This window comes from Lissotriton helveticus, chromosome 10 (assembly GCF_964261635.1).
Source record: "Lissotriton helveticus chromosome 10, aLisHel1.1, whole genome shotgun sequence".
Classification (NCBI taxonomy): domain Eukaryota; kingdom Metazoa; phylum Chordata; class Amphibia; order Caudata; family Salamandridae; genus Lissotriton; species Lissotriton helveticus.
The window spans coordinates 718050985-718075464 of NC_136071.1; the positions used below are offsets into that span (position 1 = coordinate 718050985).

The 24480-nt window shown below is 47.1% G+C and overlaps 1 protein-coding gene across 5 annotated transcripts in view; it reads left to right on the forward strand.

Moving 5' to 3' along the window:
- Positions 1 to 24480, forward strand: part of UBE3C (ubiquitin protein ligase E3C) — a 1115457-nt gene that overhangs the window by 450023 nt on the left and 640954 nt on the right. For all 5 annotated transcript variants that reach the window (XM_078663264.1, XM_078663263.1, XM_078663265.1 and 2 more), the window contains exon 12: positions 4017 to 4103. In XM_078663264.1, the coding sequence (XP_078519390.1) occupies positions 4017 to 4103 (87 nt within the window). The remainder of the gene's footprint in view (positions 1 to 4016; positions 4104 to 24480) is intronic.

Below are 24480 nucleotides of genomic sequence, written 5' to 3' on the forward strand. Positions count from 1 at the left end.
GGATAGATGACGCATCTGTAAAGAGAGTTACTGAAGGCAAGTATCTTGTTCTTCGGGGTCTTGGAAGGCAGTGAATATTTTCTCATCTCCCAAACTTTTCACAAGATGGGAGGCCAGAATTCAAACCCACCCCATTATTTTTATTTTTTTAATTATTGACTTGTATATTCTGTTAAGTTTGTGTAAGTGAACGTGTAAGTGAAGTTTGGCTTTACTATTTGTTTAGAGCCAGGTGCTTTGCAGTTTGTTTTATCTTTTTTAGTTCTGCATTCCTTGAAGGTGCTTGTTTTCTTTTGTCCTATTTTGTTGTTTTTAGTGGTATTAGGATATCAAACGCTTCCTGGAGCAACTCATCATGTTTATGAATGGAATTTATTGTGTCTAGATCTGTGTTGGAAAATAGTTGTGTTTCTAAGTATTCAAAATTGAGTTTGTTCGCGGTCCATAGGTGGATACCTGTAAGGCGGCCTTAGGTATGTTGTGTGGTGTTTTGAGTTGGAAAGCTACCAGATGGTGGTCTGACCACGTGACTGAAGTAGTCTTTGAAAGGTAACTAGTTCTGGATTTGCAAAAATGACATCTAGGGTGCATCCAGCGATGTTAGTGTATGATCTGATATAGGTTCAGAGTGTCTAGGCTAGTGACGATAATTCTTGGATGGGACATATTAGATTTGTCAAACCATATGTTTAGGTCACCAAGGATGCATAGGTGGAGTGTAGTATCATAAGTTTGAAACTGTGTCTAGAAGCATGTCTGGGAATGTTGCATTGCTAGGCGGTGGTCTGTAGATAAGGAGGAATTACAGGAGGAAGTTGATATAGGGTTGCTTCTGGTCGTGAGGGTTTCACAACCTTGTATGGAAACGTCGTAAACTGTAGGGAGATTTATTGTTTCCTTAAATGTAACAAGTAGTCCACCTCCTCTTTTGTCAATGCGATTTTGTGGAATAGTTTGAAAGCCTGGGGGAACAGCTCCATGCATCACTAGAGCCATGTTATCTCACAACCATGATAACGTTACAAAGAGTAAGTCAGGTTGTGTGTCAGTGAGTAGGTCGTAGATGTGGTGCTTGTTTTTAGAGAGTGATTGATCATTGATTAGTAGGTGGTCTAGAGAGTGTGTTTTGGTGGTGGTGTGAATCTGTCAGAGGAGTGAGTAGTACTCTTTGAACTTGGAGCATGTGTATAATTAGTGTTGATATTAACTGTGTACAGATAGTCATAATGTAGTTTGTCTATATCGTAATCCTGGTCCAGCAGGTTTTGAAGGCATTTTGTTGAGTCTGCATGTGTAGGTGGTGGAGATGGCGGTTGAGAGTGAGGTGGTGAGCAGTGTTTTTGTAGAATAGCCCTGTTGTGTAATAGACACGGAGATGAGAAGTTGTGAAGAATGGCATGTTGTTTATTTTGTTTGCCTCTGTTTAGGGTGGAAGTTGTATGGGTTAGGGGTGGTGGTGGAGCACGTAGGTAATGTTTTAAGGCTCTATCCAATGGATAAGAGGCGGGTGAATGAGTGTTGTTGTATTGGGGTGTTTGTGGTAGATGTTGGTGAAGATAGAAGTTATGGAAGTAAAGATGGTCTAGGATCTGTATTGTTAGTGTAGTAACGAGGGTGTGCGTGGGTGTTGGTTTCCATTTTGTGACGGAATTTAATATGAAGTTGTGTGTGAGATTTTGATGTGCTGGTGTCTGTGTGTGTGTGTGTGTGTGTGTGAATGTTTTTGTTGTGGAGTAATGAGATGAGGTATTGATGTGAATTTCTGTGATTGATTTGAATATAAACTACATGAGTGGAAGTGGAGTGGTAAAAGATGTGGTGAGGAGAGCGCATGTGGTTTTTGAGAGGAGCTGATCAAGGGTTATGAGTGTTAAATTTGGTATCAGGAAGAGGTAATATGTGTGATGGAGTGGTGCATAAGGATTGTTTGGTTGTGTGCTTTTGGAAGAAGGAGAAGGAGGGTGTTGGTGATTGATGGCATTGAGTATAGGTTTGGTGGTGATAGAAATGAGTCTTTTAGGAGTAAGTAGAAGGCAGAGCTGGTGTTTTGTGTGAGAAGGAAGTGTGTGTTTGTAGGGATTAAGGTTAAGTATAATGTGTGGTTGTGTTATGTTGGTGATGTATGGATTTGATAGTGGTATAGGACACAGTGGTGTTTTGTGTGAGAATGGAGGTGCCATTGTGTGGCAGTTGGGGTAGAAGAGTGTATTGGTGTGGTTTGTAGGGTTTTGTAGTGGTTGTTGAGTCATTGAAAAGTGGATATGGTTTATTTGAGGTAAATGAGTAGAATGCATTTCATGAGAATGTATTATGTTTGAAGATGTTGATTGGTTAAGGTGGTGGCTGGTAAATGGGAAACATGGCTAAAAGGACAGCATCTCTGGACCTAGGCCTGAACTGGCCCAAACCGGCAACTACCCTTGTCCTCTCTGCTCTGAGCCTTGACGCCCCAGCTGAGATGCCCTGAGCCCTAAGGTTAAACAGCCCTAGGTCAGGTGACGTTTGGCCAATGGAATCCTAGTCCTAAGCCCTAAGCCCTAGGACCAGTGGGGCACCTGACCCTTTCAACCATTCACAGCCCTATCAACCAGACAAAATCCAAACCAAAACCCTAGATCCAATAGAAACCCTAGCACTACGTACCAATCAAAACCTTAGCCTTAGAGGCCAATCAGCACTCAAACCCTAAGCCCTAAGTCCAATAGAAACCCTAACCCTAGGAATACATCAGAACCATAGCCATATAAGCAATTTAGATATCAAAACCTAAGTCCTATAGAAATCCCATGCTCAAACCAGATTGCTAACTATAAACCCTAAGTCCAATAGAAACACTAGCTCTCATAACCAATCAGAACCCAAGATCGATCAGCCTATCAGAACTCAACCCCTAAGCCATAGGTCCAATAGAAACGCTAGCCCTAGGAGCCAGTCAGAGTACAGATACAACAACCAATAATAAACTTATATAAGGGGCATGTGGCCTTAAACGGACTGGTGGGCACGGAGGTGCTTCAGAAGACAGAATGTCCTTGGAATAAGACAAGCTCAATACACACTTTGTTGTTTCTCTTCAACCCTGCAGGTAAGGCCCACATCAAAATAGACTAAAAATACTCCTTTGGAGCACTTAAACGAATCACTTTGTCTAGCCAAAAACTTGTGCTACATAGACTTTCCAAACACAATTTAAACCACATTGCAGATTGAGCTTTCTCTTAAACACTCTCTGATTAGGCTCTGGGGTTGATTTTGCCATTTTAGCTTATGTATGTAATGTAGTAATGTAATATGTAGTATGTGATTACTGGTTTATAGGCTTGAAACAAGATATGACGTGTTGTGCTCCCACATTTCCCAGTGCTATGCGAAAGTAGCTCACCCAGTGCTTTTTTTTTCTTTTATTTCTACTGTTTATGCCATTGTAAATGAAAATCTCCAAGTAACCAAATGTAAAGAAACAACCTTGCCAGGATGAGCTACATCATAGAATAGGGGGAGCTTTGGTTGGACACTTCAGGAGATATCTTTAAGGGGTATTTAGATCTGCAAATCCATCATAGTCGTTTGGAATGTTATGTCTACACAGTTGTCTATTTTGCATACTTCTCAGTTGAGCTACACAGGGAAAATATATGCTGGGTAATGTGAACGTGCATGCAGCACCGTTTCATTTGGGTTTAAACTCCTACTTTGCTTTGTTAAGGCCTTTTCTGTAATACCGAGGCTACAGGCCTCTAAAATGTGATACAAGGTGTTCTCAGATTTTGTACTGACTGGCATTCACACCAGGTTACAGCATTGTGTAATGAAGGAAATAACTTTTAGAGTGACCCTTGTTTAAGTCGAGCCTACCAGACAGCACAAGCGGTCTGGTTGTAAAATACATATTGCCATCTTAACAAGAACTTAGAGTGGGCTTTAAGCTCACCCATTTATTACTGTAGGTTGGCTTTGTCACTCTCTTTAGCTTACTTCTTTATCAGTTTCTTAAATGTATGTATTTTTTCTTTCAGGCTTCTCTACAGTTTAGCCTTCAACGCCAGGTTCCTGAAACACGTGTGGTATTTAATATCTTCAATGACAACAAGAATGATTACAGGGTACATGTGTTTCTATTTTGAACAGCTAAATGGTGATGTGATTTGTTGGTCCTTAATTCAAGTAAATTATGCTTGTCTTTCTGGACAATTAAAACTTATTACAGTAACATTAAACAGGGGTGTGGAATTAAAAAAAATATCTAATTGTCCATGGGACAGATTGCTTCATAAATCTACTTGTCCTGTAACAAAATCCACTTGTCCCCTTGGTGCCATGTAGTGCGGCGACAAATTATGGCATTAATCTTATTATGCAAGAGCTCTGATAATAGCCTCTCTGACTATGCCAGAGCTATTGTCATAGTAGGGTTTGAATTTTAGCAATTCACTTAATTTGTCACTTTTTCACAGATCTGCATACTGGAAGAAGTGTCAAGCAATAGCTCCCCATGGTTGGAATGTGCTTTTGAGTCTATACAAACTTAATAGCATATTTTATGGGTTTTCATCAGCCTGTCTCTAATATTTTACCATTCAGAGAATTGCTGGAAATATGCTCCTGACGAGGGCAGAAGTAAAAAAAAGTCTTGCAGGGTTGGGCAAAAAAGTGGTTGGCGGGACAGGGAACTTGTTACTGCTCGTGCTGAAATGCAGTTCACAAATATTTGCTAGGAGAATGATTTCCTGACCTACTCCTGTAAATTCTTGTACATTCATGAACGCAGTAAATCTATACTAATAGAAGGACATATACCATGGCTGCACTTTTCTGACTTTCTTTAGGAATTGGGCTCCTATTTAGGTCTGGCACTAACCAAGACTTTTAGTTTTTATTAAAATGATGTATGTGTCTCTCTCTCTCTCTCTCTCTCTCTCTCTCTCTCTCTCTCTATATATCTATATATCTATATATCTATATCTATATATATATATATATATATATCTATATCTATATATATATATATCTACCCGCTGGCTTGATTGTGAGTGACCGCATTCTGCTGTTTCACAAGGAGCATATTGGCACAGAAGGTAGTTTCACTCAGTGTTAGGAAATACTGTGGCAATGTGTGGTTTTTGAGACCAAAAATATTTTTGCTTTTGTCAATGTTTATTATAATGATGAGGGCCCGACTTCTTTTGTAGTTCGGACTGGACTGTTCCCATGGGGCAACAGGGTCAGAGCTGATTTGCATATCGCCATTGTCTAACCCAGGGTGGTGTGGAGTGCAAAAAACCGATGGATTTGGGCCCAGATCTTTTGACTGGGGGAGTGTGTGACATTGATCCACATTCAGTCCATCACTTGTTGTTTTTGCAATTGCCGCCCTAAGTGCGCTGGGGATGCCCAGACGTGGGTCCCAGGCACTCCACACCACTTGGAGTCAAGCTAGCCGGGCTGAAGAGAGGTGTTACCTCGAAACCGGTCCGGTCCTCGGATGCTTGATTCCGTTCTGGGAAGGACATGGCTTTTGTAGTTCGGACTGGACTGTTCCCATGGGGCAACAGGGTCAGAGCTGATTTGCATATCGCCATTGTCTAACCCAGGGTGGTGTGGAGTGCAAAAAAACGATGGATTTGGGCCCAGATCTTTTGACTGGGGGAGTGTGTGACATTGATCCACATTCAGTCCATCACTTGTTGTTTTTGCAATTGCCGCCCTAAGTGCGCTGGGGATGCCCAGACGTGGGTCCCAGGCACTCCACACCACTTGGAGTCAAGCTAGCCGGGCTGAAGAGAGGTGTTACCTCGAAACCGGTCCGGTCCTCGGATGCTTGATTCCGTTCTGGGAAGGACATGGCTTTTGTAGTTCGGACTGGACTGTTCCCATGGGGCAACAGGGTCAGAGCTGATTTGCATATCGCCATTGTCTAACCCAGGGTGGTGTGGAGTGCAAAAAAACGATGGATTTGGGCCCAGATCTTTTGACTGGGGGAGTGTGTGACATTGATCCACATTCAGTCCATCACTTGTTGTTTTTGCAATTGCCGCCCTAAGTGCGCTGGGGATGCCCAGACGTGGGTCCCAGGCACTCCACACCACTTGGAGTCAAGCTAGCCGGGCTGAAGAGAGGTGTTACCTCGAAACCGGTCCGGTCCTCGGATGCTTGATTCCGTTCTGGGAAGGACATGGCTTTTGTAGTTCGGACTGGACTGTTCCCATGGGGCAACAGGGTCAGAGCTGATTTGCATATCGCCATTGTCTAACCCAGGGTGGTGTGGAGTGCAAAAAAACGATGGATTTGGGCCCAGATCTTTTGACTGGGGGAGTGTGTGACATTGATCCACATTCAGTCCATCACTTGTTGTTTTTGCGGCTTCTCCCACAGCAATAAAGTTGTACAAAAACCATGTCAAAACAAGGCACACAAGGCACGACCGGCCCAATCCAGCTCCCCTCCTCGCTCCCGCCTCCCAGCTGTCCAGCCCTCCCCGACCCCTACTTAATGGCGGCCACTGCGGGGACAGGCGAGCAAGACCACTGACTCATTGTCAGTGAAATTGCCCTCCCACCCTCGCAGCTCCACCATTAAGTGAGGTGCCCCTGCCCCTGCACTCTTGAGTGTTGGTGATCGAGGCCCTCCTCCACCCGCAGGTTTCCCTGCGCCTCATCCCTGGTGGTCCAGTGGACCTCTGTCTCCTTTCTTTCTTTCTGCTCCTTCACTCCTTTTTCTCCCCTTTCTATCTTTCACCTTTCTGCACCTCTGCTCTTTTGCGCCTTATTTCTGCCCATTTCCCTTTCTCTCCCTCTGCTCCTTCACTCGTTTTTTTTCCCTTTCTATCTTTCACCTTTCTGCACCTCTGCTCTTTTGTGCCTTATTTTTGCCCATTTTCCCTTTCTCTCCCTCTGCTCCTTCACCCGTTTTCACTCGTTTTTTTACCCTTTCTATCTTTCTCCTTTCTGCTCTTTTCTGCATCTCTGCTCTTTTGTGCCTTATTTCTGCTTATTCTCCCTTTTTTCTTTATCCCTTCTTTCCTCCCTTTACCTTTCCCCGCCGCTGCTGCCCCCGCGGCCCCTCCCCCCCCCCCAGCACGACCGGCCCAATCCAGCTCCCCTCCTCGCTCCCGCCTCCCAGCTGTCCAGCCCTCCCCGACCCCTACTTAATGGCGGCCACTGCGCGGCCGCGGGCTGCGGGCGCGCCGCTGGTGCATTGAAGGTGCGTCAAAGGCAAGCACGTCTGCGCTCGTCTGCGACCTGTCCGCGACCAGCACCAGGAACCCTGGACCTCCACCCCGCCAACGCTACGACCCAGCAGCACTCCACGCACTCAACCCAGGCTGCAACAACAACTGCAAGCTAGCATCACCAGCCGACACCCATGGACCCTTCAGCTGTCACCGCTGCCGGCACACCTGCAGCACCGCCAAGAACACGGATCCAGCACAACCCGCCCACAAGAACACAACCGAACCGAAGACCCTGCAATGCATCCTCCTCAACGTCCGATCCCTCCACAAACACGCCACAGAAATCTGGGACCTCCTCGACAGCACAACCCCAGACGTAGCATTCTTCACCGAAACCTGGACCAACACCACCTCGGGACCGGACATCGCCATCCCCCAAGGATACAAGATCTCCAGGAAGGACCGCCCCATCCACCCAGGAGGAGGAATCGCCATCATCCACAAATCCAGCCTCCGCCTGAGCACACTCTCTGACGAGTCCACAGAACTGATGGAACATCTTCACTTCAAGATACTGGCCAGCCCCACCGCCGCCCTCCGAGGAACCCTCATCTACCGACCTCCTGGACCCCGCCGACCCTTCGCCAACTCCATTACGGACATTATCTCCCTTCAGGCCATCGCATCCACCAACTACACCCTGCTGGGAGACCTCAACTTCCACCTCGAAAATCAACTGGACCCCAACACCACATCCCTCCTGGACAACCTCCACAACATTGGACTCCGCCAGATCGTGACCGAGCCCACGCACTCAGCAGGACACACCCTCGACCCCCTCTTCACTACAGGAAACTCCATCACCTTCAGCCACACCACCGAACTCCCATGGACCGACCATCGTTGCGTCCACTTCACCTTCAGAACACCCACCATCCACAGACACCAGCACCTGCTTCCACAAAGAAACTGGACCAAAATCACCGATGACCAGCTCACCTCCTCACTCAACAACTCCACCCCAACCATCGCGGAAAACGACGACCCCAACACCGCAGCCCGAACCCTGCATAGATGGATCTCGGACAGCACCAACACCATAGCCCCCCTCAAGAAAAACAACAATACCTGTGCCAAGAAAGCCAGATGGTTTACCACCGAACTTCGAGAGTCCAGGCGCACATGCCGCCGCCTCGAAAAGGCCTGGAGAAACACCAAATCCACAGAAGCCCACAACAACTTCAGAGCCGCCACCAACGCCCACCATCAACTCATCAGAGAAACGAGGAAAAAAGCGATTGAAGACAGAATCTCCACCCACGCACACAACAGCAAAGAACTCTTCAGCATCATCAAGGAGTTCGCCCAACCCACCAGCGAGTCTACCGACATCCCTCCCTCACAAGACCTCTGCGACAAACTCAGCATCTTTTTCCACCACAAAATCAAGAGCTTCTACGACAACTTCGACGAAGACAACCAACACACTGAACCCTCACCAACCACCCCCGACACCTGGAAACCAGCGATTGATGACTGGACAGCACTCACCACCGAAGACACACTGAAGACAATGAAGTCAATCCACTCAGGGGCCCCCACGGACCCCTGCCCCCACCACATCTTCAACAGAGCCGCCAACACCATCGCACCCATGCTCCGCCAGACCGTCAACCGCTCCCTGGCGACCGCCTCATTCCCCGACGACTGGAAACACGCCGAGGTCAACCCCCTCCTAAAGAAACCCTCAGCGGACCCCACCGACCTCAAAAACTACAGACCCATCTCCCTGCTCCCGTTCCCAGCGAATGTCATCGAGAAAGCCATCAACAGCCAACTCGCCACATTCATTGAAGAACACAACATCCTCGACTCCTCCCAATCCGGCTTCAGAAAAAACCACAGTACGGAAACCGCCCTCCTCGCCGCAACAGACGACATCCGCACCTTACTGGACAAAGGAGAAACAGTAGCCCTCATCCTCCTCGACCTATCAGCGGCGTTCGACACAGTCTCCCACCGCACCCTAATACGCAGACTCTACGATGCAGGAATCCAGGACAAGGCCCTCGACTGGATCTGCTCCTTCCTCTCCAGCAGGACGCAGCGGGTCAGACTCCCCCCTTTCCTCTCGGACCCCACACCTATCACCTGCGGAGTCCCCCAGGGCTCCTCCCTCAGCCCGACGCTCTTCAACGTCTACATGGCTCCACTTGCCCCCATCGTCAGAACCTACGGACTCAACATCGTGTCATATGCAGACACCCAGCTCATCCTCTCCCTATCCAACGAGCCCAACACCGCCAGACGCAACTTTCGAGAAGGCATGGAAGCCGTCGCCAAATGGATGAAAAACAGCTGCCTACAACTAAACACCAACAAAACAGAAGTACTCATCATGGGCCCAAACCCCGACGCCTGGAGTGACACCTGGTGGCCCACCGCCCTCGGAAACCCGCCAACCCCCACAGACCACGCACGCAACCTGGGAATCATCCTGGACTCCGAGCTCAAAATGGACCGCCAGATCAACTCTGTCTCATCTTCCTGCTTCCACACCCTCCGCCTCCTTCGTAAGACCTTCAAATGGATCCCCCTCGAACACCGAAAGACAGTCACTCACGCCCTGGTCACCAGCAGACTCGACTACGGCAACGCACTCTACGCCGGAATAAACAGAAACCTCATCCGCAAGCTACAGAACATCCAGAACGCCGCCGCAAGACTGGTCCTCAACCTGCCAAAACACTGCCACATCTCCCAGCACCTGCGCACACTCCACTGGCTCCCCGTCGAGGCGAGAATCACCTTTAAGATGCTCACCCACGCACACAAGGCCCTCCACGGCACCGGACCAGCATACCTGAACAGCCGACTCAAATTCCACGCACCCCAAAGGACCCTACGATCAGCCCAGCTTTCCTACGCTGTGGTCCCCCGCACCAGAAAGACCAGATCGGGAGGCCGCTCCTTCTCCTTCCTCGCGGCCAAAGCATGGAACGCCCTTCCGCTCCACCTCAGACAGTCAACATCGCTCCCCATCTTCGCAAGAAACCTCAAAACCTGGCTCTTCGACAGACCCCCTCCTTGATGGAATGGAACCTGCACCCCTCCAACCCCCCCCACCCCTAGCGCCTTGAGACCCTTACGGGTGAGTAGTCGCGCTTTAACAAACTCCTGATTGATTGATTCACAAAACTAAAAGGATTACCATCAACGGCCGACCTGTTGGTTTTGCCAATGCTTGTTTATTAAAGTAGTAGAGGAGAGCGTGACATACGTTCCGCATCCAGTCGCACTGCATAAAAGGATATATAATCCTCTTTATAGGTCCACATAACTTTTTTTTCGCTAGAAACCATTTTACTTCATGTTGTTTTCCAAAATCTTTATACTTTTTCTTATTGATCCACAAATACAGTGTCTTGCATTTCAAATACTTCCCATGTTCGAGATGTGCCTCACAGTTGGCTGAGAATGATTGATTATGGTGAGTATGGCTGATTACGTGGACACAAAAGGGAAATATGAGACAGTGAAAGGGAGAGAGGTTCAAGTTATGTGGATGGGTGAGTGGGGTGAATATGGTTTGTACAATGGATTAGAGGTGATTGAGGCTTAAAAGCGGGGAGAGTGGGGGACATGTGTGATGGCACATTTTTTAAGCACAGTTTAGGGATGTAAGGCAAAGGGTTTGTCACTAAGGAGATGAAGCTATTTCGTTGTTGATTTGTTTTGAAGTTTCACACAAAGGGCTGCAAGTTTTTGACACACGGTATGTTAAATATATATACAACAATGGAAACATGATGAATTTTTAAATCTCACATAAAAAGATAATTTTAGTAACTGTGTGTTTTTCTAAATTGTTAGCTTGCAGTTACCCCTGACGAAGGGCTTACATAAGCCCGAAATGCATTGGGTTCTAATAAAGAAATGCTGCCTTGAACAAATCTTGCTTTTTGATCGTGTTCTTGAAGAGGTCTGGATGGGCACATCTCGAACTTGGGAAGTATTTGAAATGCAAGACACCAATTTGTGGATCGATAAGAAAAAGTATAAAGATTTTGTAAAACAACGTGAAGTAAAATGGTTTCTAGCGAAGAAAATGTTACGTGGACCTATAAAGAGGATTATATATCCTTTAATGTAGTGCGATTGGATGCGGAACGTACGTCACGCTCCACTCTACTAGTTTAATGACGAGTGTGCCAGGGCGAGGCACATGTCCAGGGCGCACGCAATCTTGTGATGATCATTTAAACATGGAAGTAAATTGTAAAGCAATGGTGTGCATACCACCCCCCCTTGAGAATGCTTGTTTATTGCCATGTTTCCTATAATGTTGTTGGTTACACTGATTTCTCATTATAAATATTTTTCGGAAGTACTAGCATGCATCAACACATTTTATTAAATGATTTTCCATTGTAAATATGTTTTGGGAAATACTAGCATGCATCAACTTATTTTACTAAATGATGCTTCAAAGAAATGGTGCCTAAAATTTCACAGTAGTTCAGCAAAACGTTTAGTTTCTAGGTGAATTTTTTTAATAAACATTTTATTTTGAAAGCAAAAAATCATCGATCTTGCTTTCAAGCTTTTGCATATGTTTGCATCTAATCACAGAGCATCCTGGAAGCATTATTCGTAGCCTCATTTTGTTAAACTTTGCAAATGTGTGTACACATTTTTAGACTGGCCAAGTCAGTAGTGCGGTCTGAACTTACAGCATAGCCTTAGAGCGCTCACACGAATAATAAAGGCTTTCTTTTAATGAACCATTAATACAAGCTCCTACAGCATTAACACATGGACACAAATATCACCCTACGTCCAGACAATGCCCATCTCTGATCAATATTGTGGTACTGTAATCTGGCAGTCATAGGGTTTGTGCTGCAGGAGTTGGGCTTACTTGTCCCTGTGACAGAATAAACATGAAAACTTGTTGTCCTTGGCCTCAAACAATATGTCCTGGGCGTCGGGCTATAGAAATGCCACACCCCTGAGTATTGCATGTAGCATCTGTAAGTGGGACATGTGGCTTGATAGTTCTTTTAGATCGTGTCCCCTAAAGAGGATGTTAAAAAAATATAATATGTAACTCAATGCAGAATTTCTATTCAAAGTACTCTCTTTGAAGACTAGTGGATCTGTCATTGGAAACACCAGAGCTAGCATGATGAACTGTAAAAAGTTGCTTACTCACACTTACTGCACAGGAAGGCACAGTAGACCATCTTTCGATAAAAGATATGTTGTGTATGTGCTTAGCTTGTTCTCACTCTGTTAATCTCTACTTGTACCTCATCGTCAATAACAAAATAAATGTACGTTGCAAGAAGGGAAAACATTTTGTTAGCAGGGAGGCAGGACGGGGTATAGAATTGCACAATCTAAATTTCTTGTGCTCCACTTTTTCTATACCAATGCTTTGGATCCTCCACCTCTGTGTTAAACCATAAGCAGGGCCTTGGTGGATGAAAAATTTCAATGCAGGGTATGTACAACTCTCCCGCTTTTTTCCACTTGTATACTAGATGAACGTCAGTTTTAAAGTATGTGACGTATAATCTCAAGAGGATGTGCTCTTTTTTCACGTCTCTGAATCTTCTTTTTACAGCCTGGACTGGCACTTTTGCAACCATTGACTTGTAATAATTGGCCACACAGCTTCTGTTCCATCTCAACCTTCCTTTATATTAAGGGAAGTGGTCTATCACCCAATCACAGATGCTTTCATTCCTTTGAGCAGTGCTAGGTACCTATTTAGAGAGGACCTTCCCCCATCAAAATGATTTTTCTTCCTTTATCAAACCATGTCCCACCTTCACACCAAATCAAGTATGGTTTCAGTGTGCCCTTGGGTAAAGGCCTCTCATGAACTCTTGGTCACATCTAGCCCTCTTAATTTTCCAAAGGATTTGCAACCCTCTCACTTCCTCCTGGGATCAGTAGCTGCACCCACAGTACTCTTTAGTTAGACCATTTTTATCTTCTTGGTGGATCTCCTGTTCACACTCAGATGCTGTAATTCTGGGCGACCTCAACCTTCCCTGGAATGAAGAAAACAACCCGCCAATCCAGAACCCGAATGAGCTGCTACACAGCAACAACCTTACCCAACACTGCTCGGAGGAAACTCACAACAAAGGAGCAATCCTAGATGCCATTATCGCCAAACGCGACACAGTCACAATAGACTACACCCTGCCCGTGGATTGGTCCGACCACCACTTAATCCTATTCCACCTCAGTCAACCGATCACACTCCAACCCCCCACCCAAGACCCCCCCCCCCAAATGGACGAGAAACCTTACTCAGATCAACATGATTAACCTAGAGGAAAGTGTTAACTCCCTCCTCACTGCCTCCACGGATGATCTATCCATGACGAACTCACCTCCCACTACAACACAACCATGACATCCAAAGGGATTTGGAGCACCCTGCTGACACGTCACAGCTGAATTACCTCATGCATCATGGTCAATGTGGTTCAGTGTTACTCGCTTCACACACAGTTCTCACAGTTTGTTGGCCAGTGCCAGTACCGGTATTCTTTTCAAGTGCATCCCCAGACACGTGTTTCTAGATTCCTCTTTCATCAGTGGGGAAAATGTTCATAGGTCACTGGACGTGCTGCCGCAGTTTCCTCAGGGTTAGTGCCACTCTCAGCGCGCAGGTGCTCACAGAGCTCGTCAGCTCACAGCCCACGGGAGCCATCTTAAACAGTCAAAGGGATTTGGAGCACCCTGCTGACACGTCACAGCTGAATTACCTCATGCATCATGGTCGATGTGGTTCAGTGTTACTCGCTTCACACACAGTTCTCACAGTTTGTTGGCCAGTGCCAGTACCAGTATTCTTTTCAAGTGTATACCCAGACACGTGTTTCTAGATTCCTCTTTCATCAGTGGGGAAAATGTTCATAGGTCGCTGGACGTGCTGCCGCAGTTTCCTCAGGGTTAGTGCCACTCTCAGCGCGCAGGTGCTCACAGAGCTCGTCAGCTCACAGCCCACGGGAGCCATCTTAAACAGTCAAAGGGATTTGGAGCACCCTGCTGACACGTCACAGCTGAATTACCTCATGCATCATGGTCGATGTGGTTCAGTGTTATTCGCTTCACACACAGTTCTCACAGTTTGTTGGCCAGTACCAGTACCAGTACCAGTATTCTTTTCAAGTGTATCCCCAGACACGTGTTTCTAGATTCCTCTTTCATCAGTGGGGAAAATGTTCATAGGTCGCTGGACGTGCTGCCGCAGTTTCCTCAGGGTTAGTGCCACTCTCAGCGCGCAGGTGCTCACAGAGCTCGCCAGCTCACAGCCCACGGGAGCCATCTTAAACAGTCAAAGGGATTTGGAGCACCCTGCTGACACGTCACAGCTGAATTACCTCATGCATCATGGTCGATGTGGTTCAGTGTTACTCGCTTCACACACAGTTCTCACAGTTTGTTGGCCAGTGCCAGTACCAGTATTCTTTTCAAGTGTATCCCCAGACACGTGTTTCTAGTTTCCTCTTTCATCAGTGGGGAAAATGTTCATAGGTCGCTGGACGTGCTGCCGCAGTTTCCTCAGGGTTAGTGCCACTCTCAGCGCGCAGGTGCTCACAGAGCTCGTCAGCTCACAGCCCACGGGAGCCATCTTAAACAGTCAAAGGGATTTGGAGCACCCTGCTGACACGTCACAGCTGAATTACCTCATGCATCATGGTCGATGTGGTTCAGTGTTACTCGCTTCACAAACAGTTCTCACAGTTTGTTGGCCAGTGCCAGTACCAGTATTCTTTTCAAGTGTATCCCCAGACACGTGTTTCTAGATTCCTCTTTCATCAGTGGGGAAAATGTTCATAGGTCGCTGGACGTGCTGCCGCAGTTGCCTCAGGGTTAGTGCCACTCTAAGCGCGCAGGTGCTCACAGAGCTCGTCAGTTCAGAGCCCACGGGAGCCATCTTAAACAGTCCCTTGAGCCTCCCAAGCTGACGAGCTTCTGGACGACGCACCTGCGTGCTGGGCAACGAGGCCCGTGACGGTTACGAGGCGGCCTTCTCTTCCACCCCTAAGGACTTTCTCTACTGATGAGGGAAGATATCCCGAAACCCAGGCCATGTCCCGGGTCTAGAGATCGGGGGAACAACAAGTATCTACTTGCACCTACATAGGTGAACCACTTACGAACTTTCAGTAATTCTTCGAACTTCAGGCACTGCACATACCAGAGTGCTTAGGGGCGACCCGGAGGAGGGTCTAGCGGTGTGCGGTCCATTGCTGTTTTTTCTACATAAGGGCTCCCTTGAGCCTCCCAAGCTGACGAGCTTCTGGACGACGCACCTGCGTGCTGGGCAACGAGGCCCGTGACGGTTACGAGACGGCCTTCTCTTCTACCCCTAATGACTTTCTCTACTGATGAGGGAAGATAGCCCGAAACCCGGGCCATGTCCCGGGTCTAGAGATCGGGGGAACAACAAGTATCTACTTGCATCTACATAGGTGAACCACTTACACACTTTCAGTAATTCTTCGAACTTCAGGCACTGCACATACCAGAGTGCTTAGGGGTGACCCGGAGGAGGGGCTAGCGGTGTGCGGTCCATTGCTGTTTTTTCTACATAAGGGCTCCCTTGAGCCTCCCAAGCTGACGAGCTTCTGGACGCCGCACCTGCGTGCTGGGCAACGAGGCCCGTGACGGTTACGAGGCGGCCTTCTCTTCCACCCCTAATGACTTTCTCTACTGATGAGGGAAGATATCCCGAAACCCGGGCCATGTCCCGGGTCTAGAGATCGGGGGAACAACAAGTATCTACTTGCACCTACATAGGTGAACCACTTATGAACTTTCAGTAATTCTTCGAACTTCAGGCACTGCACATACCAGAGTGCTTAGGGGCGACCCGGAGGAGGGGCTAGCGGTGTGCGGTCCATTGCTGTTTTTTCTACAACCATGACATCCATTCTAGACCAAGTAGCCCCCATGAAAGTAAAAAAAACACAGGTAAATCCCATCCAGATCCTGATTCAACACGGACATTAGCAACGAAAGGAGACAACTAAGAGCTACAGAACGACTATGGAGGAGCAACCCCTCAACAAGCCTACACGAACAACTCAAAGCAGCCGGAACAAAATACAAAAAACACATTAGCAGAGAAAAATCCACTTTCTTCTGCACCGCCCTGGACAATGCAAAAATCAGGCCCAAAGAACTGTTCAAAATCATCAGGCAGCAAACCTCCAAGCCCCCTGAAACCGCAATGCCAGCCACCAAGGACCTGTGCGAAAACTTCATCGACTTCTTCAGAAGGCAAAATCACCAAGATTGAGATCTCCCTGGACATCAACGTCAACCCTGCCTGCAAAAGCTTGCCCCCAGTGACAGAAGATAACACTCGCAAGCACCCCACGAAAATATGGAAATCCTTCTACCCCATCCCGGAAGCCGAGATCCTCAAACTGATCTCCGCCTCCAAACCCGCTTCTCACGTCCTTGATCTTATACCCACCCAATTGAGCAAAAAACAGAACTCTCCATAGCTCTGTTCTGGTGCAAGATCATAAACAGCTCCCTGAGAACCGGCGTCATACCTGAACGCTTCAAAGTTGGCCAAGTCACGCCACTGCAAAAAAAAAACAAGCATTTACAATGCAACGGTTTCGCCTTTGGAAAAGTTTGAGCTATCGGCATTGTGAATTACTTTATTTCACAGAAAAAAAAACAATATTTTTAACATCGATATTTTTATCTCGATATTTTTGTACTTAAAATGTTGTAGATAGGGTGTTGATATACTTGCCTTCGATATTCCAGAGTCGATACTTCTGTAGGTCGATATTGTGTCCGTCGATATTCTTTCAGTGATCCGACGACCTACATTTTGTCATGATCGGCGCCTCCCCCAACTTTGTGCAATCGTTGTCCAAGAACTACCTTCAATGTAACAATGCCAGCATTTTGTGATGTACATCCAACGAGGGGCATAGCAGGCCACGCTGAGCACGGGCCTCAGTCTTAGGGGAAGCTGCCCCAGTTTACATCTTGCTGTATGCTGAAGCTTGCTGTGTTTGGTGTACACAAAGGAAGAATGCAGCTGTTCTGCAAAAAGAACCGGAACAAACAACGTTTTTTCTCCATTTTGTGAAACTCTGCCAGGGTCGAGTAGAGGTCGAGGCCTGCTCATTTCAGGAGTGGGTATAGACCCATTGAGAGGGGTTAACTTAGTAGATCAATGGAGGTAAGCCCACACTGTCTGTTCTGGAGCAGTGAGTGAGTTTGGCCCCTAAGTCATGTTAGCCTGCACTGCAAAGATGGTCAAAATCAAGTAAGTCTTCTTTGGATTTCAAGTCCTTTCCCGGTTTTGAACAGAAGCGTGCCACGTCCCTCTTCTAGTTGATAATGACATGATGTATGATCACTGAAAGAGGTAGGACTAGGAGGCAGATCTGAGCAGATAAGGAACAGGTGAGCACATTGCAAACCATTTTTTCTGACTATCACTTTTTGTATCTTCTGCTGCAAAATAAAGGGAGACTGACTAGCACTGGCATCAAGGAGAATATTGTATGCTCCGAAGAGAAAGGGTCAGGGTCGTAGCCACTAGCCAGCGTGTCATGGACCCTAGTGTAAGTGAAGGAAATGGCCACCCGGCAACTGTTTGAACCATGAAATACAGCAATAATCAGGGTTCAGCGAGCCCTGCAGGTCAATGGGTCCTGGTGCCACTGCGCCTGCTGCGCCAATAGATGTTATGCCCCTGGAGGTGGTCAGAGAGCAGGAATATTTTTCTACAAATTAAAAAAATTGTTTTCTTTATGCCAGAGTCATGTTAGGCATTGGGCTTCTCAGCACAACTTTATTTTGGAGCCGACTCAACATACATTCTGACAGATTACAACTGGGGGGGGCTGGGGGGATAGGTGCTGCAATTGGGCACTAAAGCAAAATTTAGTTTGTGGGATCGCTCCGTTATACATACGTCGCCGTTGAGTTCGTACAAAGCACAGACTTGATAGATATAACCGTTGGTTGCAATACAGAGTCTAGATTGAACATTTTGCCTCTAATGCTGCCTTCGGTCACAAAAGATTTCATCCACAGATATACTTACTCACTCAGATCATAGTGAAAACTTCTGAGCATCCATCATTTTCCCCTGAAGAAGGAACATCAAGTCTCTAAATGCATTGGGCCTATTTTTTTAATGTGGTTTTACAATAATTGTTGGATTGTTCTAATTTTGGTTTATGTAGATCATGCAGCCCTATAATTGTCTGAATATTTTTTTTCTGATGATGAGCATTAACATATAAAAATATGTGAATCCATGGTCACAGTGTATGTGATTCATAAGTTGTACTTTGAAACACGACATCTAGTTAAATTGGATTTCTGGTCTGCCTTTATTTTAGTGTTTCAAGAGTCCCTTCTTAGCCAAAGTTTCTTGTCACACATTCTTAGTCAAAAAGGAATTTCGGATTTATATATTTGCATTTTTAGCAATGCTTTTTTCCTTCCACTTTTACCAACAATATGTTGGATTTGGTGAGGTCATCTGATTGGTTTTATTCAAACTTTGCTTAATCTTGTTAAACAGTAAAGACGATTGTCAGACACTCTGTTTGAGACTTTTGAAAAAGGAATCTAGAATTTCTCTAGGGTCACTCTCTTTGGAACACATGGTACCACATTCAGCAGCCCTAGGAATACAGAGACCAGCCCAACCGCTGCTGGAGACTTCAGTAGTCTGAGAGTTTTCATGGGAAGGCGCTGCCATGACCCTGCTATAGACCACCAGTTTTGCCATTTTGCAAAGTTTTTGGGGGAGAAGAAAGGAGTGTAGTCTGCTTGAGAACTAGAGAGGCTGTGCGTCTGACCTCAGAATCTGTTGGAAACCTGAGTACCTCCATCACCTCTGAATATCAAGCACCTCAAGTTCAATTTAGGAATGACCAACAGCCTCTCAGAAAAGCAAAGTGCTACCGGAAGTCCTGTCACCCCCTTCATAATTCAGTCCGTGAGTACTTCCGTGTTAATGATGCACATTAGTAAACCCCCAACGGGGAATTTTTAAAAGGTGTGATTTTTCCACAGGTGTCAAAAAACACGGTGGCGCGAAAGCGCAAACAATGCTGCACACTTTCTTGCGCTGTTTATTTCAGAAATTCAGACGAGTCCAAACGGGACCTTTAGGCGCTTGTCTTCGACCAGCAACATCCCTGTGTGTAAAGCAGTGTGTCTCGAAGAGACACCGGGTTCTTTTGCATGGTCCCTCGGCTGCTCTAAGGGAGTAGCGCGTCTCCTCTGTTCGCCGGCGGCCGGGGCTCTCCCTCTTGAGAGTCTTGCTGGCCGATGCAGCCGGTTCCTTCCTTGTGTCCGCGGGCACTTCCGGGTCGCGCTTGGGGAAGCCCTCGAGGTTGGGCCAATCCCTGCGCGGCCTCAAGATGACGCGTCGGGAGTCCCTGCAGCCGGGGACCAATCACCAAGCGGCAATCACTTCTCCGGGGCCGCCAATGGCAGCGCGGCCCTGGGGGGATGGAGGCGGGACAGCGCCTCAGAGCAGATCCACGGGCCGGCGGCGGTGAACACTTGGGCATAACTGAGGGGTGGCACCCTCGAAGTGAAAAACTTCCGGGTCGCGCTTGGGGAAGCCCTCGAGGTTGGGCCAATCCCTGCGCGGCCTCAAGATGACGCGTCGGGAGTCCCTGCAGCCGGGGACCAATCACCAAGCGGCAATCACTTCTCCGGGCCGCCAATGGCAGCGCGGCCCTGGGGGGATGGAGGCGGGACAGCGCCTCAGAGCAGATCCACGGGCCGGCGGCGGTGAACACTTGGGCATAACTGAGGGGTGGCACCCTCGAAGTGAAAACTAAACGTAGAGGTGAGGTGGGCACTCGCTAGGGCAGCCATAAGCAGGGTGGCACCTGCAAAGCAAAATAAAGGAAAGAAAGGACTTTCAAGCGCTTGGGAGTGGGGGCGTGTTTACAGGGGCGGGAACGGCGCACAGACAACGGGAGGGGGCGGGAAAGGGTAATCAAAAGGCAGAGCACTCACCTGGGAACGCCCAGGGAAAAAATCTCGGGAACGCCCCCGAATCTGGTCCGGCCTTGACGGACAGATCTCTGTTCCAATGGCTAGCCTCCATTTATGGAGCTAGCCAATGGGACAGGGGGGCGTATTCCAGAGTCCTTACTGAAATCAAGAGATTTCTCTGGAGGCGGAGCTAAGAGCTCCGCCCTCCAGCGAAACCTAAAAAACATGCCTTGACTCCAAGGACCTGAATAACTTCAGACCTGTCTCCAGTCTCCCCCTCGTATCCAAAATCCTCAAAAAATGCGTCCACCTACAACTGCCTCAGCACATGGACAGCATCAACCTTCTTGATCCCCACCAATCGGGTTTCAGAAAAGGCTATAGCACAGAGACCGCGATCCTTAACATCATAGACGATATCCGACCAATGTTACCTCCTCCTCTTCCTGGACCTATCGGCAGCCCTTGACACGGTTGACCACCAACTACTCATCATGGCTTTACGAGAAAGGGTAGGTGCTGATGAGGTGGTCCTACACTGGTTCTCCTCCTTCTTGCACAGCCTCTCACAAAAGATAGAAATCAAAAACTTTACTTCCGACCTACACCCCTTTAGCAGGGGCGTCCTCCAAGGTTCAGTGCTCTCACCACAACTGTTCAACATATTCATGGAACAGCTATATTCAGATGACACCCAGATCTATCTAGAAACCTCTTCCATAGATGACATTCACAGACTAAATTATACTCTAAAAGAAATCCAACACTGGCTGTCTCTAAACCACTTAAAACTCAACCAAGACAAAACAGAGATCCTTCTCATCTCCAACAAAGAAGAGAACCCTCAAATTTCATAATGGCTAAAAGCAATGGATGCTCTCAATGGCAATCTCACTCTTGCCCAACTCCATAAAATCATTAGGAATCGCCCTGGACACAAAACTTGACATGGCCAAACACATCAAGAACTCCACAAAGAGTGCCTTCCTCAATCTGAAGCTACTTAACAAAATTAAACCCTTCTTCCCAACCAAAGATCTCAAACAAGCCACCCAATCACTGATGCTATCCAAACTCGACTATGGGTATGCAACCCTCACTGGTACAACAAAATCTCACCTAGCCCCCCTCAAAACAACTCTCAACGCATCAGCCAGAATAGTCACTGGAGTTAGGAAATATGACCATCGCTCACCAGCACTCAGAGAACTAAAATGGCTCCCAGTCGAATTGAGTGGCAGCTTCAGAACTGCCTGCCTCACGCACAAAGCCCTGCACACAAGAAAACCTGAATACCTGGCCGAAAATTCAAGAGGGCCGGTCAGACAAGGAACCTCAGGAGCTCCAATACCCAACTACTCATCCCTATGAAAATACGCAAACAAAAAAAGCTGCACGGTCCTTAGCTGGAAACATGCCCAAAATCTGGAACTCCATCCCAGCAGATATCAGGACGATCCTGTCCTTCACAAAATTAAAAAAACACCTAAAAGACCTCTTCATCAACCGCTTCCTCCCGAACAGATAGCCACCACGGAAACACAAATCCCAGCTCGTCGTAGCTCCACGACACTGTACAACTAAGACCTACCTCCTCCTTGCTCCTTGACTCCTACATGTTCCCTCCTACCTCAAAGAGGTTCAACCCCAGACAACATGCACTCAACAAGATTATCTCAGGACTCGCATACTACCTCAATGCTGCACTGCACACTTGGACTGCCGAACCAATATGTATACTACTGCTCTATTATGTGACTATTGCACTAAAACTGTTGTAAAGCGCTCCGATACCCCGGGGCCGGCCAACGGTATATAAAACTCCTTAATAAATAAATAAATGCTCAGATATGTAGTGTTACCAGTCTATTGTGATACAATATTGATGCCGCCATCGCCAAGGTCCATCTTCAGTGTATTTCCTTTTGTGTTTCAAGTTGTTCCACCGTGCTTCCTGTCAGCCATTTAGGAGCCTGTGATTTTAAATAAAACTTTGTGGGTGTAGTTGGATTTCTTGTGAAGCCAATACACCACAGAAATAGATAAGTTGCACAAGTGTTCAGGATAATCGTTTGCTATTTGTGGGTGGTACTTAAAATAGTGGGTGTATATAGTACACTATTGAAATATGGCAATCTGCCAATATTTGCATTTGTGTCAAGAGGTATGTCCTATAATTAACTCCAGTATTGGAACGTTCATAGATTCACATGCTTGAATCCTTCCCCGTCGTCAAGATGGGAGTCCCCCGGTACCTTTTTTTTTTTTAACTTTATTTATTAATTTTTTTCCCGGCAAACAACACAAGGAAGGAACAACCAAAGAGGTCACACATGTACATATCACAATCGCTTGATCATCATATAGGCACTGTACATGGGCAAATGGCTAGCACAGGCAGATATTTGGCACATAGAATAGCTTATGCGGTTCACGTTATCAAGCAATACATAGTAATAAGCAGGCATGGACAGTCCTATAAATATGTAACAGTAGTAGCACTAAGCGGTTAGACAATTGATATCAGCAGTCCCAAGTCATTTCAAGAAGACACACCCTTTCGGTATCAAGGCACGTAGAGTGTAGCGTGTGTGTCACCTTGTGTAAACCCCTATCCTGTCTATGTACTGGGAGGGACCATGCCTTCCCCACAATCTATCCCCTACAGCTTCCTTTTCAGTGGATTGCGGCGTACCTCTTAGAGTAACCTCGTGAAGGGTTTTGTGTAGGTGATAGGTATAGCCGCATCATTCAACTGTCAACCTCTGAATCTGTAGATATTGCCGTGTCCCTTAACAAATATAGCTTGAGTGGTCCCCATATATCCTTCGGCCTGCTCTGTACTGGAGTCAATTCTGCATAGATAGTATTCTGGTCCTGACAATAAACCAAGTCATCAAGCCATTCCTTAAACTTAGGAGCTCTACCCCGCCCCCAGCGACAAGCAACTCGCCTCTTAGCTAGTAATAGTGCGATATCCGTGAACTTTCTAATAGATTTGGGTACATCCCTAGTGTATCCTAATAGCATAATTAGCGGGTCTCTGGCAACTGCCCCAGACGTCATAACCTGTAGTGCGGCCTGTACCTGCGTCCAGTAGTCAAAGACTCCTGGGCATTCCCAAGCTAAATGTAAGAAACCCGCCCCCGCTGTATTGCAGCGATCGCATCGATCGGTATCTGCCAATTGAAAGCGCAATTTTCTCACAGGTGTATAATAGAATCTTTGTAAAAATTTGAAATGAATGATCTTCAGCCTACTGCTAGACGTAATATTAGCCGTGACCGCACAGCAGTAGTGCTATTGGTCATCAGCAATATCTCGGTCGAAGTCTTCAGTCCAATGTCGTCGCGCCGAGCTTTCAGGCCCTTGACGCCCTGCCCTAATGGTAGTATAAAGTCGAGAAACAAGATGGCGGCCGTCCGACATAAGCATGGTATGCAATGACAGGTCCACTTCTGGTTCCTCCGGAAAGTTGGGCAACACTTCCCTCAATCCCTGTCTAAGGCGGATGTAGTAGAACACCTCCAACGGCGTAGGTGTAACTGCATGAAACAGCTGTTCCTTGGTACGGAATCGTCCATTTAGGAACAAGTCCCCCCACACAGAGATTTTCATGCGCCTACACATCAACTGAAATCCTGTTTCATGTAAGAGTGTTAAGCGAGGGTGATACGAAAGAGGAAGTACCGGGGAATACAATTGCGCGGCGCCTACGAACCGTACTATCCTACTCCACGCATCGATGGTGCAAGTGACCGTGGTAAACGGCGTGGTTATATCCTTGACCGTACCCAATATCAGACCATTAAGAGGAACAGGACGCGCGATCCAGTCCTCAGCAGCGATTTGCGGCATGCATGGCGTGGGTTTCACCCAATGATACGCATATTGCGCTTGGGCAGCGGCGTAATAAAGTTCGAAATCCGGCACATCAAAGCCTCCTGCCTCATAAGGCTGGGTAATGATGGTCCATCGCAGCCGAGGTTGCTTGCCTCCCCAAAAGAGACGCAATAGCTCCGAGCGCAGTTGTTTAAAGAAAAAGACGCCTGGAAAATATGGTATATTTTGGAACAGGTATAGGAATTGAGGTAGCACCACCATCTTTATAAGCGACGCCCTACCTGCCATCGACAGCGGCAGAGCTTTCCAGCGCGTTACATTATCAGCTAATTTAGTGATGGCCACTCCATAGTTCGATCTAAGTGTCACGTCCTTGTCCAAAGATATTACTATACCCAAGTATCTGAGATCTGTATCACACCATTCGAGCG